Source organism: Balaenoptera physalus, assembly GCF_965194825.1.
Source record: "Balaenoptera physalus genome assembly, chromosome: 5".
Classification (NCBI taxonomy): Eukaryota; Metazoa; Chordata; class Mammalia; order Artiodactyla; family Balaenopteridae; genus Balaenoptera; species Balaenoptera physalus.
Window position 1 is genome coordinate 148,663,716 of NC_138884.1, and position 15,706 is coordinate 148,679,421.

The 15,706-nt window shown below is 50.4% G+C and overlaps 1 protein-coding gene and 1 pseudogene across 6 annotated transcripts in view; one reads left to right on the plus strand and one right to left on the minus strand.

Annotated features, from left to right (window-relative positions):
• Positions 1-15,706, minus strand: part of HTT (huntingtin) — a 136,701-nt gene that overhangs the window by 34,630 nt on the left and 86,365 nt on the right. For all 5 annotated transcript variants that reach the window (XM_082464327.1, XM_082464328.1, XM_082464326.1 and 2 more), the window contains 3 exons: positions 14,119-14,241; positions 13,604-13,839; positions 12,379-12,521 (listed from right to left, as the gene is read on the minus strand). In XM_082464327.1, coding sequence (XP_082320453.1) covers positions 12,379-12,521; positions 13,604-13,839; positions 14,119-14,241 — 502 coding nt within the window. The remainder of the gene's footprint in view (positions 1-12,378; positions 12,522-13,603; positions 13,840-14,118; positions 14,242-15,706) is intronic.
• On the plus strand, positions 304-4,912 carry LOC309662043 (F-box only protein 27 pseudogene; annotated as a pseudogene). The gene has a single exon. The product of its transcript is annotated as an F-box only protein 27 pseudogene (transcript).

Here is a 15,706-nt window from a genome sequence, read left to right on the forward strand (position 1 = left end):
AGGCAGGCACCCACACTCAGACCCGCATGTCAGCAGCAGACCCAGCCGGGCTCTGCCCCGGTTTCCCACAGCATCCTCCTTAGGGCCGGGAAAACTCCCCTAGGAGGGAGTGAATTCACGACTTCATTCTATCCCACCTCTGGAACGACACGAAGCCAGCTCCACACGCCTGTCTCTCCACCCCGCCCCGGATGCACCCAGACTGGCCCTCACCCCAGGGACACGGGGACACGTGCATGCTGTGAAGTGCAGCCTGGGACGCAGCAGGACTGGACATGACAGGAGGTGGCCAGGGGCTCCCTGTCCCCCCAGCTGAGGACTCTTGGCATCACTGCTGGAGAGTCAAAAGCTTATTTCTGCTCTAGATTTCAACACATCCAAACACGAAAGGGCCCTAAAACAGGCAGAAACAAACAGACCACAGACTTCTTCTCACTCCTCATGACTGGTTACACGTATGCGCCGAGACAAGGGGAGAGCTGACACAAGCTCGCCGAACAGAAACATCCGCCGAGAAGCTTTCCGGTGCTCGTCTCCCCTCTGGCCGCACTGGCTGGGTTCTCTCCGGCTGCTGCCGGGTCAGCATCGCCCACCTCAGGCCCACCCAGCCCTGGCCTGCTCCCTCTCGTGCCTCCGTCACTGCGTGGGCTCCCTGGGGGCCACGGACACGAGGGAAGAGCCAGGCGCTGCCCCGAAGGAACCCTGGAGCCAGGCCAAGGCACACGGGGAATGGCAGACCACGGAGGTGGGGTTTTACTGAACAGAGAGCAGGAAACCATGGTCAGAGCTGAGATCCAGGTGACAGAGTGTCGAGGCGGGCTCTGAAATCAGACTGTGGCTCTGCCATGCCTGCTCGGTGACCCTGGCCATACGTCCCCTGCGGCCTTAGTTTCCTCGCTTGTAAAATGGAATTCAGAGCACTAGCCGCTCACAGGGCTGCAGGAAGGATCAAATCATAAAATCCAAGTGAAGGGCTCAGTACAGAGCTGGACAGAGCCAATCACCGGCAAGCGGCTGCTGCTGCCGGAAGGACGTCAGGGAAGTGCCCGGCCTCGGGGGTCAGCGTCCCGACAGCAGGAGGAAGCCGCTGGCGGGACAGGACAGGAAGTTAGGGGCCCACCGGGGGGGCGACAATGACGCTGGGGTTTGAGCGTCTCTAATGACAAATGCCGAACAAGTCAAGAAGAGGAAGCTGGAGAAGAGCAGCTGTGCCAGGTGACAAGTCCAACCTTAAGTGTAAGTCTGAGGTGCTGCCAGGACACCAAGCACGTGTCTAGAGGGAGGATGGAAACGAGAGACCAAGGCAGCCATGATGGTGGAGTGACAGGACCTAAGGAGGCAGTTACCAGAGTCATCTCTGCAGCAGTAACCGAGGCAGGTCACGAACGAGGCGGTCCCATGGAGGGTGAGGAGGAGGGCAGGAGACAGAGACAGAGGGCGGGAGCGGAGAACAGAGAGAGACCAACAACACTCAATGGATGAAAGACAGTCCCTTCAACAAATGGTGCTGGGAAAACTGGGTCTTCACATGCAAAAGAATGAAACTAGACCCCTAGCTTGCACCACTCACAAAAATTAACTCGAAATGGATCAAGGACTTGAATGTAAGACCTGAAACCATAAAGAAGAAAACATAGGTATTAAGCTCCCTGACACTGGTCTTGGCATAATTTTTTGGATATGACACCAAAAGCAAAGGCAACAAAAACAAAAAAAAATAAGTGGGATTACATGAAACTAAAAAGCTTCTGCAGAGCAAAGGAAACCATCAACAAAATGAAAAGGCAACCTACAGAATGGGAGAAAACTTTGCAACCCATACATCTGATAAGGGGTTAATATCTAAAATATATAAGGAACACATAAATTAATAACAAAAATAAATCCAATTAAAAAGTGGGCAAAGTGGGACTTCCCTGGCGGTCCCGTGGTTAAACTTCCCCTTCCAATGCAGGGGGTGTGGGTTCAATCCCTGGTCAGGGAGCTAAGATCCCATATGCTTCGTGGCCAAAAAACCAAAACATAAAACAGAAGCAATATTGTAACAAATTCAATAAAGACTTTAAAAATGGTCCAAATCAGAGGACCAATGTGGTGGGGCGGCGGGGACCAGGCCTGGGAGCCCAGCAGGCTCTCCGGGCCCAAGTGGGTGGGGCAAACGCCCTCCGCTCCTTCTCCTGTTCCTCAGGTCCTGGAGCGCCCTCCCGCCGGCCTCCCTCCTACGCCCCCAAGACCAGCGCAGCCCAGAGGGGAACTCTGAGGGCGTAGGACCCCACCCGAGAGCTGGGCAGACTTTCCCGGCCAGCTGGGCACGCTCCCCCCACCCCCCATCTGAGCCCCCAAGGGTCCCTCCAGGCGTGGGAACCCCTCGCCCCTCTCAGCCACCCCTCAGGGGTGCCGGCCCTGTCCGGCCTCCACTTCTCTTCCCCCCTCGGTCCCCGCCATGTCCTACCAGTTCGCTTGGGGGTTCCTCCCATCTCCTTGGGCCTTGAGGTCCCCCACCAGCATGCAGCAGGCGCCCTAGTTGTGGGGAGACGTTGTAGGGAGACGCAAACTCCGCGTCTTCTCACACCACCGTCTTGACTCCGCCCTCTCGAGAAGCTCGGGGTTTTATTTTTAGTATTTCCCAACAGTACATAATCTGCTTACTATGCCTCCTGTTCGCTATGTCTCTCCCCCTAGAAGCAGTGGCAGCCGGGCCTGGCGAGGAGACCATGTACACCTCAGCCTCCAGGGGCCTGCCCGCCAGGGTCCCCGCTCAGGACCCCGAACCCAAGGAGGCGCTGGGTCTGGGCCAACTGTCATCGGAGCTGCTTGTGATGGTGCTGAGCCATGTGCCCCAACACATGCCGCTCGGGCACTGCCGCCAGGTGTGCCGGCACTGGCATGACCTGGTGGACTGCCAGGCCCTGTGGCTGAGAATCCTGGCCCAAGGCCACGCCACCCTGTCACCCATCCTCCACACCTACCTGCCCCCGCCGACGACCCCAGGCCCTGTGTCCTGGGCCGCTTCTGCGAGAGAAGACCCCTAGGACGCAACCTCCTCCCGAACCCCAATGGCGAAGAAGGCTTCCTGAAATGGACGGTGCCGACTGGAGGAGATGCCTGGGGGGCAGAGGAAAACTGGGGGGTCACTCCCAGGGCCTGTATAAAGACCAGCTTCCTGTCTTCCTACAGGTGGTGTCAAAAGAAGCAGGTGTTGGACCTGGAGGAGGAGGGTCTGTGGCCGGAACTCCTGGACAGTGGAAAGACTGAGACTTGTGTCTCTGACTGGTGGACAGACCAACAGTACACTGACAGTTTACAGGGGCTAACTGTCCGACCTCTAGATGCCAACCAGGCCGTCCTGCATCACTACTCTCCTTTGCCTTTTCCCCTCCAGCAGTGTAGAAAGAGTTTCTCCTCTGAGGCTAGCCATGTGTTCTCCAACCTTAAGAAGGTCGTCCGCTTTGTGTCTTTGGAACACTTGGTCCGGGACACTGATTTCTGGTCTGGGCAGTAGGTAGTCTATCTGTCCCACTCCAGTGTGACTGTGCGGGCCCATCTGCCCTAGTCGAGGGCTGTCCTTGCAAAACGACCTGACCATGCCTCCCAGGAGCTGGGCCCACTGGCAGGGCCGTCTCAGTCCTCAAGGGCTTGTAGCTCCCAGGCATCCTGGCATCTCATGAATCCAGTCCAAGTTCCTACTGGGCCCCGTCTTCAGGTTCTGGAAGCTACTAGGAGAAAGTTCCTCCATCAGATTTACCGGCTGCTGCTGCTCTAAGGCAGCCCCTGTTCTACTGAGTGGAGACGCAGGGGTGAGCACGGCGAAATGCTGGCTCCGGGGAGGGCTCCTCCCCTCCCCCCACGCCAGGCCCCTCTGGCTCGGCCCCAGTGCCCGCTGCCCTCGCTTCCTCATGTTTCTGCATCAGAGGCTTTATTGGTCCCGTGCAGGAAGCCCTCTCCTCCCGTCTGAACAAGAAGCTCATCCCTATGGCTGAGAAAATTCCAGCCCCTAACTTGCTGTGGTTTCAAGACTGGGACCAGGGCTCAGAGCTGAAAGTTGAACTAGCTCAAAAAATGTTTGGAGACAGAGGGTTCTGCCCACACTGTGAACAACGAAGTGGCCCCCTGAGCCCAACCCTACCCTGAATTGTATGGTGTATAAAATTATTTTATTTTGAAATTCTTTTTTAAACATGGAGAGAATAAGTGAGCACTGTATCTGCCAAAAACAAAACAAAACAAAACAAAACATGGTCCACAGCAAAAAAAAGTCTTCAAAAAAATTTTAAAAAGTGGGCAAAGGATCCGAATAGACATTTTTCCAAAGAAGATATTCACATAGCCAAGAGGTACATGAAAAGGTGCTCAATATCCTTAATCATTAGGAAACTGCAGGTCAAGACCACAATGAGATATCACTTCACACCTGTTAAAATGGTTATCATCAAAAAGACAAGAAATAACAAGTATTGGTGAGGCTCCGGAAAAAAAGAGAACCCTTGTGCACTATGATAGGAATGGAAATTGGTGCAGACACTGTGGAAAACAGTACAGAGGTTCCTTAAAAAATTAAAAATAGAACTACCGGAGGAGGAGTCAAGGTGGCACTGTGGGAAGACGTGGAGTTAGCCTCTCCCCACAACTAGGGCACTTGCCGGCCGCTGGTGGGGGACTCTGACCCCCAAGGAGATGGGAGGAACCCCAGAGTAAACCAGTAGGATGTAGGGGGACCGAGGGGGGAGGAGAAGTGGAAGCCAGACAAGATCGGCACCCCTGAGGCTGGGGAGATCAGGAGAGGCAGGTGGGAGGGACTCTCCAGGAAGAGCCAGAGAAGAGTGGAGGGCGATCGCCTAGCCCACTCAGGCCAGGGAGCCTGCTGAGCTCCCAATCCGCTCCCCCAGCCCCCAAAGCCCCATCCAGGCCACATGGGTCCTGCCTGGGGGCATAGGAGGGAGGCCGGGGAGATCAGGAGTGGCAGGTGGGAGGGGACATCCAGGAGGAGTGGAAGAGGAGCGGAGGGCGACTGCCTTCCCCACTGGGGCCGGGGGAGCCTGCTGAGCTCCCAAGCCAGTCCCCTGTGCAATCCAAAGCCCCCTCCAGGCCGTGTGGGTCCTGGGGGCACAGGAGGGAGGCTGGGGAGATCAGGAGAGGTAGGCCGGAGGGGCCCTCCGGGAGGAGCAGGAGAGGAGCGGTGGGTGACTGCCCCGCCCACTGGGGCCCAGGGAGCCTGCTGAGCTCCCGGGCCAGTCTCCTGCCCTCCAAAGCCCCCTCCAGGTCACGTGGGTCCTTGGGGGCATAGGAAGGAAGCCGCGGGGAGAACAGGAGAGGCAGGCCCAGGACCAGATGGCTTCACAGGCGAATTCTATCAAACATTTAGAGGAGACCTAACATGAATCCTTCTCAAACTGTCACTATTTGCTGATGACATGATACTATACATAGAAAATCCTAAAACTGCCACCAGAAAACTACTAGAACTAATCAATGAATTTGGTAAGGTTTCAGGATGCAAAATTAATGCACAGAAATCTCTGGCATTCCTATACACCAACAATGAAAAATCAGAAAGAGAAATTAAGGAAACACTCCCATTTACCATTGCAACAGAAAGAATACAATACCTAGGAATAAACCTGCCTAAGGAGGGGAAAGACTTGTACTCAGAAGACTATAAAACACTGATGAAAGAAATCAAAAATGACATAAACAGATGGAGAAATATACCATGTTCTTGGATTGGAAGAATCAATATTGTGAAAATGACTATAATACCCAAAGCAATCTACAGATTCAATGCAATCCCTATCAAACTACCAAACTACAGAATTAGAACAAAAAACCTTAAAATTCGTATGGAAACACAAAAGACCCCAAACAGCCAAAGCAGTCTTGAGAAAGAAAAACAGAGTTGGAGGAATCAGGCTTCCCGACTTCAAACTATACCACAAAGCTACAGTAATCAAGACAGTATGGTACTGGCACATAAACAGAAATATAGATCAATTGTACAGGATAGAATGCCCAGCGATAAACCCATGTATATATGGGTATCTAATTTATGACAAAGGAGGCAAGAACATACAATGGAGAAAAGACAGCCTCTTCAATAAGTGGTGCTGGGAAAACTGGACAGCTACATGTAAAAGAATGAAATCAGAACACTACCTAACATCATACACAAAAATAAACTCCAAATGGATTAAAGACTTAAATATAAGACCAGACACTATAAAACTTTTAGAGGAAAACATAGGAAAAACACTCTTTGACATAAACCACAGCAAGATCTTTTTTGACCCACCTTCTAGAGTAACGGAAATAAAAACAAAAATAAACAAATGGGACTTAATTAAACTTAAAAGCTTTTGCACAGCAAAGGAAACCATAAACAAGACAAAAAGACAGCCCTCAGAATGGGATAAAATATTTGCAAATGAAACAACAGACAAGGGATTAATCTCCAAAATATACAAACAGCCCATGGAGCTCAATATCAAAAAAACAATCCAGTTAAAAAACAGGTGGAAGACCTAAATAGACATTTCACCAAGGAAGACATACAGATGGCCAAGAGGCACATGAAAAGATGCTCAACATCACTAATTATTAGAGAAGTGCAAATCAAAACTACAATGAGGTATCACCTCACGCCGGTCAGAACGGCCATTACCAAAAAAACTAGAAACAATAAATGCTGGAAAGGGTGTGGTGAAAAGGGAACCCTCCTACACTGTTGGTGGGAATGTAAATTGATACGACCAATATGGAAAGCAGTATGGAGGTTCCTTAAAAAACTAAAAATAGAACTACCATATGACCCAGCAATCCCACTACTAGGTATATACCCTGAGAAAACCATAATTCAAAAAGTGACATGTACCACAATGTTCACTGCAGCACTACTGACAATAGCCAGGACATGGAAGCAACCTAAATGTCCACTGACAGATGAATGGATAAAGAAGATGTGGTACATATATTTACAATGGAATATTACTCAGCCATAAAAAGAAACGAAATTGAGTTATTTGTAGTGATGTGGATAGACCTAGAGTCTGTCATAAAGAGTGAAGTAAGTCAGAAAGAGAAAAACAAATACCATATGCTAACACATATATACGGAATCTAAAAAAAAAAAAAAAATGGTACTGATGAACCTAGTTGCAGGGCAGGAATAAAGAGGCAGACATAGAAAATGGACCTGAGGACATGGGGTGGGAAGGTGAAGCCGGGGCGAAGTGAGAGTAGCATCGACATATATACACTACCAAATGTAAAATAGTTGGCTGGTGGGAAGCAGCAGCATAGCACAGGGAGATCGGTTCGGTGCTTTGCGATGACCTAGAGGGGTGGGATAGGGAGGATGGGAGGGAGACGCAAGAGGGAGGGGATATGGGGACATGTGTATGCATATGGCTGATTTGCTTTGTTGTGCAACAGAAACTAACATGGTATTGTGAAGCAATTATACTCCAATAAAGATCTATTAAAAAAAAAAATAGAACTACCATATGATCCAGCAATCCCACTTATGGGTATATACCTGAAGGAAACAAAATCACTAACTCAAAAAGATACCTGCGGGACTTGCCTGGTGGCGCAGCGGTTAAGATCTGCCTGCCAACGCAGGGGACACCGGTTCGATCCCTGGTCCGGGAAGATCCCACATGCTGCGGAACAACTAAGCCTGTGCACCACAACTACTGAGCCTGTGCTCTAGAGCCCGTGAGCCACAACTACTGAGCCCACGTGCCACAACTACTGAAGCCCGTGCTCCACAAGAAAAGCCAGCACAATGAGAAGCCCACGCACTGCAACGAAGAGTAGCCCCCACTCACCACAACTAGAGAAAGCACGCGTGCAGCAACAAAGACCCAATGCAGCCAAAAATAAATAAATAAATAAATAAATAAATGCTCCTTAAAAAAAAAAAAAGATACCTGCACTCCCATGTTCACTGCAGCATTAATCACAGGAGCCAAGACACGGAAACAACCCAAGTGTCTACTGAAGCATGAGTGGATGAAGAACGTGTGACACACACACACACAGGAATATTATTTAGCCATAAAAAAAAGAAGAAAATCCTGTCATTTGCAACAGCATGGATGGACCTTGAGGGCATTATGCTAAGTGAAATAAGTCAGAGAAAGATGAATACTGTATGATCTCACTTATATGTGGAATCTAAAAAAACCAAACTCATAGATACAGAGCTCAGACTGACATTGCCAGAGGTGGGGGGTGGTGGGTGGGGAAATGGGTGAAGGTGATCAAAAGGTACAACCTTCCAGTTACAAGTGTGGAATTAACCAAAGAAACCTCAGCTCAAGTTGGAGTTGGGACAGGCCTGTAGGGGAAGCTCTCACGCCTACTGAAGGTTTCTCCTTCCTGCTGGAGAGTAAGGGACGCCAAGTAGGCGCACGTCTCCTCCTGTCTGGGGTGATTGACAATGCACAAGAACACATGCAGTTAAGAGGTTGGAAAGAGAAGACTGAAGGAGAAGTCAAGGAACGAGGGAGTTTCAGCGAGCAGAGGTCTGTCCACAGAATTGGGCTGCAGGGTCCGGGAAGATGAGGACCTGGGAAAGCCCAGAGGTGGCCTTTGCAGAGGCATTTCTGGTAATGAGATCAAGAGGCAAACCGCTGAGGATGGAGAGAAAGAGGGAAAGCAGAGCACTAGAAGCAACAACAATAAACTCCTGAAACACTTCTTCTGAAAAGCTGTGCAGTCAACAAGAGGAGGAGGACAATTCAGGAAGCCGCAGAGCCAAGCACGGCTTTGCTCCGCCTCGTAGGCTGCGTCAGCAGCGCGGCTCTAGGCGAGAAGGAAAGACAGACATGTATGTCTTGCCGCGTGAGGTGTGCAGCGAAGAGAGCGGGAGTGAATGAAGGAGACACTCAAGACACAAACTGGAAGAACTGATCATGGGAAGAGCAAACACCAGAGGGGATGGGGACCAGGATGGGGGACGAGATGTTAGACGGAGGAACTGGACAGACACTGGTGGTAGCCTGGGGCTAGACGCTCACGGGGGAACCGGCACTGCTGATGGTGTGCGACGTACGAGGACTGGTCCAGGCTCTAGACGCCTCCCCCCCCATCCCACCACCTGGGAGCTCACGCATTACAACCCCTGTGACTCAGTTACTTCAGCTAGAACATGGGTATCACGGTGTGTGCCGGGCCCACAGGAAGTGCTCTGCAAGCATTAGCTGCTACACTTACCATCACCAACCCATGAAGCAGCACGATATAATGGGCACGAAAAAATTCTTGGGTTTTCACTCTTGGTTTTATCATATGACCGTTCAGAACCTGAATTCTCTCATCAGTAGAAATGGGGAACTATCTCATAGAGTTGTTCTAAGGATCGATGGGGATAATCATGTAAAAGGTACCACACACCCCTAAGAGAACACCATCAGCAGCCCCATCCTGGCCCAAGCACGAATCTGAATCAGTGCCCATTTTCTCACTGCAGGAAGACCATTTTCTCTTCCTTCTAGTAATCCTACTTTGGCCCACACATAAAATACTGGGAAGAGAGCTCTGCCTGCGAGGAAGGAAGGGAGAGGGTCAGGAATGGCTCCACCGCCCACTGCTGCCCTCGGCTGAGTGAGCACTGGATGGCAGCGGGGAGGGCACACGGTGGGGGCTGGCGGAGGTGGGGGGGGGGACTGGCAAACACGGTGAGCAGTTAGGAAGCCTTACTGTGGCCACAGGCCTGAGGACTCAACCCAGCCCTGCCTGCAACAAAGCAATGGACACCGTCAGCCTCCTGCCGCGGCTCCACCTTCTCCTTCTATCTGGTCTGTCTCAGTGGAGAGGACGAGGTGTTAGTTACCCAGAACCTATAAAATGGAGACTAGGTAACTTTCTTGGCTCTTCTGTTTATGCTGGATTGAATGTGAAATAGGCAAACGACTTTGGGATTCATACCCCACCCCCAACAACAGGGGTAACAGAAAATGAGAGGTCAAGACCATTACTCAGACTAGTTCCTGTTCCAAGAAATAATACCTGAAATGGGCAAATTCAAAGATCTCAATTTTCAATGGAGAGGTGAAATTATTGTCATCGTTTAAGCAATGCATAAATAAAAATTACCAACTTTAGATGCTAAAGACACCTTATTTATATAAAAGACAAGATGATTTATTTTATCTCAAAACCAACACAGTAATTCTGCCGCCTGGTGTCTTTAAAAGAAATGGCATCAAAATACACGAGGAGATAGAAATAGACATTTGTACACACCCATACACCCCTTATTTACAAATACTGGACCAACTGAACAATGTCCAAAGACACGAGTGGCAAAACCCACGTGCCCCGATACCCAGCCCGGGCTCCGGAGCAGAGCGCGGCCTTCTCGATATTCCACTCCATGCACGGCTGTTCAAATTTAACCAAAATTAGATTGAACAAAAGCTCCTCAGTCACAATACCACACTTCCAGTGCCCATCAGCCACGTGTGGCCAGAAGCAACTGGATTAGTGCAGACACAGAACATCTGCACACTGCAGGAAGCTGGACTCGACAGCACTGCAACAAACCATAAAAGTATTTCCCCTGATTTCTGAGAAAAGGAAGAGGAAGTTAGAGCAACGGGTGAGTGAACAGCACGGAAATCCACTTGGATGCGCCTAAGGCCGCAGAATGCACTGCTCTTATCCAAAGAAGGTAGAAAGCCGTCCTTCGATGTGAACTGGTACCCTTCTGGTGTCAGACCCAAACCAACCGATGGCCAAATATTAAAATGGCCCATATACTAAAAACAACTTATTCTTCATATGGTTTAATTATTTTCTCAACTTTACACTTATTGCAGTGGGTGGGACATAAATCAAAAGATCCTCAAAAGGAAAATTATTTCAATGGTAAGTAAGCAAGGTGGCTTGAAGCTATAATCCATCATCAAAATTAAATTCTGGCCACACGCCTGTGCCGAGGGCGACAGCAGGTATGTGAAGCAACCATGAAGAGGTGTCCTTCTCCATCGCTCCCAGGCCGCGCGAGCCCAGGTCCCTGCCCGCCTCCTCAGCCCCTCCGACCCCTCACCCCTCTCGGCAGGAACACTCTCTCCGAAGGGCCAGCTCCTTCTCCTTCAGGCGTTAGCTCAGCAGCCCCCTAGGAGAACCTGCCCCTACTGCCCACCCCTGTGCTGGCTGTCGCTGTGCTTTTGTTTCCTTCTCAGGAGACAGCAAGACTTGTGGTGACATCTCTGTGTATTGTCTGCCCCGCTAGACTGAGCACCACAGAGACAGGAATCACGCCAGCTGTACGGACCACCGAACACCCAGGGCCCAGCGCAGTGGCGGCTGACTCGGTACATCTCTGTTGAATGAATGAAGTTTGACAATGGTAACTATCTTCTGCTCTAATGGTATGTATGTGGGTATGTGTGTGTTTTAATTTGTATTAAAGTAATATACACACATGATTTTTAAATCCCATAACAGATGGGGGCTCCTGATTTTACAAGTGCCCTGCCCCATCCCTCTTAAGGCGACTATTTGTTATCATTCTGTTTTCAGTTGTGGTGGTTACCTCCAAACTTGCCTTGGTATGCTTTCATCACCTGCAGTGGACCGTCAGTGATTCTGTCTGCTCCCCTTCCCTTACGACTGGAAAGTAACCCTTTCTCCCAAAGGAATGCCGTCCAGCCTCTCACCCAGCCCAGGCTGGCCAGAGCACCCAGGGCTCACGAGTCCCTCACAGGACTCCCGCAGGGGCTGAGACCAGAGGCCATCCTTTCTGCCACGGAGAAGGAGCCCCACAGAAAACAAAGCCGACACAGTAAAAGAGCTGAGACGTGGAAATACACGATGCGGCAACAGAATTAAACACGCCAGAGGCAGTCACACCCAAAGAGAGCACCTAGCCCCGTACTTCCAGGACTCAAACCACTTCCAGATTTGCTTCATATTTGGACCATGACTTCCTTGCTGTTTGTTTTTACTAGAGATTAGAATTGCCTTTCATTTTTCTTGCTGAGAAAAGAAGGCTATGCCTGTACCCTATAACTAGCAAGACATTCCTTTTGAAAACACTCATTCCTGTTGAAAAACACTGACTGTCCTAAGGCGGGCTGGTTGCTTCCTATGCTTGCTACATGGCTGGGATCTTGTGACTTCTCTCTTGAGCGCACTATCTTTTTTAATCCACAATCGTATGTAAAGGCAACAAAAACATCTTGACTTTCCAAATCTTTAAAACAGGAGGAAGCGCCCAGGTTTACTGTTTTCATCAGCACAACGTCTTCAAAGGCACACTGAGCAGAGCAGAGCAGAGCTCACATTGGGCAGCACCTCCTTACACCCTGAGAGTGTGCAGGGCAGGGCAGGGGATATACAGATGCTCTAATAAGACTAGTGTGATGCACCTACCAGACTTGAAGATGTGGATCAGACACATGAGCAGCGTGCCTAGCTCTTGGCAGTAGAAAGTATGCTGCTGTTCACTCATTTCCACTCTTAGCTGTTTTGTAACAATGTCCTCTAAAAGGATGCCAACCAGTTGTAGCAGAAACCTTCAAAGAAAGGGAGAAGGGTGACAGTGAAGTAGGTGCCTACTGCGGAGCACTTCTGGGAGGCACACACGTAAAAGTAATATACACAGTAGATATGAGTAGGGTAAAAATGCAAGTAAAGTGAAGTGTTCAATGCCAGCCCTCTGGATTAAGTCACTTTACCTCTCTGCGTATTACTTTCCTCACTAATGAGATGGCAGGAATCATACCACCGTCAAAGGACTGTCAGGAGGGTAAAATGACCTGCAGGGTTTCTTCAAAACTTTATAAACCATAAAGCAGGCTGATAACCCACCACAGGAATTTAATGTATCCTCCACTTTAGCCCCCTGCTTAAATGTAACAGCAGGAGCCACAGGCTGCCTTGCTGAACCTGCGGACAAACGGGTGTCATGCAGTTTCACTGGATTTATCTCCACAAACACAATGGCGCCTCCCCTGATGACCAACCAAGGGCAGCTACGTGGACATTACGGTGGACCCGGAAGGAAGGAGCACGTTCTCAGGAACTGTGCTTCCTGCACCCGCTCTACGAGGTCTAAGTCAGCGTGCGCCCCGAATCCAGCAAAGGTGGATACACACTTGTCTACACAACAAGCCTTTTCAGTGCCTGAGTTGTGATCGCCGCCCTCGAGGAGCGTCCCAAGAACTGATAAGGGCAGACGTGATCTGATGCCACAAGTACACCCAGGGGAGCGCAGCACGAGCGTTCCACCCTGGCGGGGAGGGGGATTTTACTACTGACAGTGTTTAGGGTGGCCAGCACCCGGTGGGAATAAACGTAAGACTGACTTTCAGTGGGTTTTCCTAGGTTTTCAAATTCTCTGCAGGCAACCATGCCCTTATCGCCTGCACCCACCGACTACCGCCGTGCAGTCTTAACAAGGGTCTGATTCAGGATGTGACAGAGCCTGCAGACAGGCATGACCAAGGGCCACAGGTGAGGCAGGCCGGGCAAAGAAAACACACCGACACAGACTCCTTAAACCACCTCGCAGAGCTGAAGCGAGACTCAGTGACCGCAAACACCACAGGGCGGCCTGAGGACGCGGACTGGCGGAAGGCTCAGGTACAGAGCATACCTGGAAAACGCTTCTTCCGGCAGATTCTTCGTTTGTCTCCCTTCACTGTGGTCTTCCAGTACTGAATGACTGTCCCCATCTCTCAACCTACTAATTATCGGACAGCAGAGTAAATATGGAGAGAAGGAAAGCTCCTGAATGCGAGAAAGAACAATATCTTCAGTTGACTGGGAAATGAGAACCCTCAAGATGGCTAGGATTCCGGATACCCATAGTTGGACAGTGGCCACAGATGCCTAAAGGAAGGAGAATAAGTAAGTGATAGCTAAGGAAAAAAGAGGATGAAGTTTTCCTGACTGCCAAGTTCATTTATGAAGATCACCCTGATTTTACAATTCCACCAATAAATCTGTCTCATTGGTTCTCAAAGTGTGGTCCCTGACAAGCAGCATCAATACCATCTGGGAACCTGTTTAAAATGCAAATACTCAGGCTCCACCCTGGCCCCAGCAGAAACCCCCAGGTGCCCCACACAGTGGTGAACCCAAGACGCCATCAGGAGGCGGGATACTCACCAGGGTATCTGGGGTGACGAACATACTCCGTAAAAGCATGTCCACGGGACGGAGGGAGGAAGGGGCCAAAATCTCAAATAACGTATTTAACACTCCAAGGGCTTCGTGAGAATCAATGTGCATCTGTTGCAATTAAACGTCACAGATGTTTTCCCATAAGCCAACTGAAATGCCAACTTTTATACCTCACATCAGTTGTCTCAAGGTCAAATGACCTTGACCATGCATCATTCCCACCCCCGCACTTAAATGCATTTTAACTTCAGTAGTGAACCAAGTAAATGTTTTTTAGAACAACACTAACAGCTGTATTTTTTCCACGATGGAAATCTTTGCATTTAGATTTTTATTAAATAAACCATAGATGCTTTCTGTAAAAAATTCAAATATGTAAAAGTATGAAAAATATCAACTGAAACCACACCGCCCTGACCCAGTCACCATCAACACTTCAGGAACCAGCCTCTCTCGCATCTCTTTACACACGTGTAATGTACCTAAATGGTTATCATACACACTGTATCTTTTTTCTTTCTTTACTGGCACCCCAGCCCTACCCCACTATGTAGTAACAAATGTTAGCAAATTAGTGTATTTCTCGTTAACTTTCTCCACATTCCTATACATGTAGAGAGATTTTTGTTTAAGTTGTTTTGAAAAATCATGTTATAAATGTCTCTGCTTTCTTCCATTAAAAATATAATGGAGAACTCCCAAGGCAACAGGTTTTAAAACCTAACATTTTTTTAATTTTGTTGGCCTCTCCGCGCGGCATGCAGGATCTTAGTTCCCCACCCAGGGATCGAACCTGGCGCCCCCTGCAATGAAAGGGCAGAGTCTTAACCACTGGAACGGCAGGGAAATCCCCCTAACATTATTTTGAAAGGTTGCAAAATATTCCAAATTAAGTCTCTACCACAGTACATTCAACCACTGCCCTATTGATGATTTTCGTCACTACTAACGAGTGTGTACACACACAGTACCACCTCCACAGAGGGTGATTCTCTCAAGGTGCAGGTCTCAGCCCTGCCTGGCGTGGAGCCACCCCTCTGCGGTGGGAAGATGAGCCTCTTCCCGGGGCCCACCCGCCGGCTACGACCCTCCGGCTATGACCTGCCGGCTACACGGCCACGGAGCCCTGAGTCTGGTGGTGCTCAGGGACGCCACGACGGCACGGCCGCCTGTCCTGCACAGGCAGCTCCCCTCTGCTCTTGCCCTCGGGGTGGGCACTGGCCCTCGCCACCCCCACAGCTTGGCCGGCTGCCGCCACGTCTCTCCCCCTCCTCTCCTCCCGCCCTCTCACCAGCGCACGCCGGCTGGGCTTCTGTTCCCTCCGCCCCACCAAAGCCGCTCCCCAGGGGCCTGCGTGCGGCCAAGTGCGGGTCAGTGCCCAGGGCCCGTCTGCTGGGCCCGTCAGCAGCTCCCAGCCATCAGTCCCTCCTCTGGGAAACAGCTTTTCTTCTCGGTTTTAAGAACACCATGCCGCCTGCTCCTCCCCGTCTCGTCCACGGGCCCCCTTGCCTCCCGGGGCTCGGCCTTCGCCCACTGCCCAGCTGCCCTGGGCCCCGCGGCGACCTCGTCCACC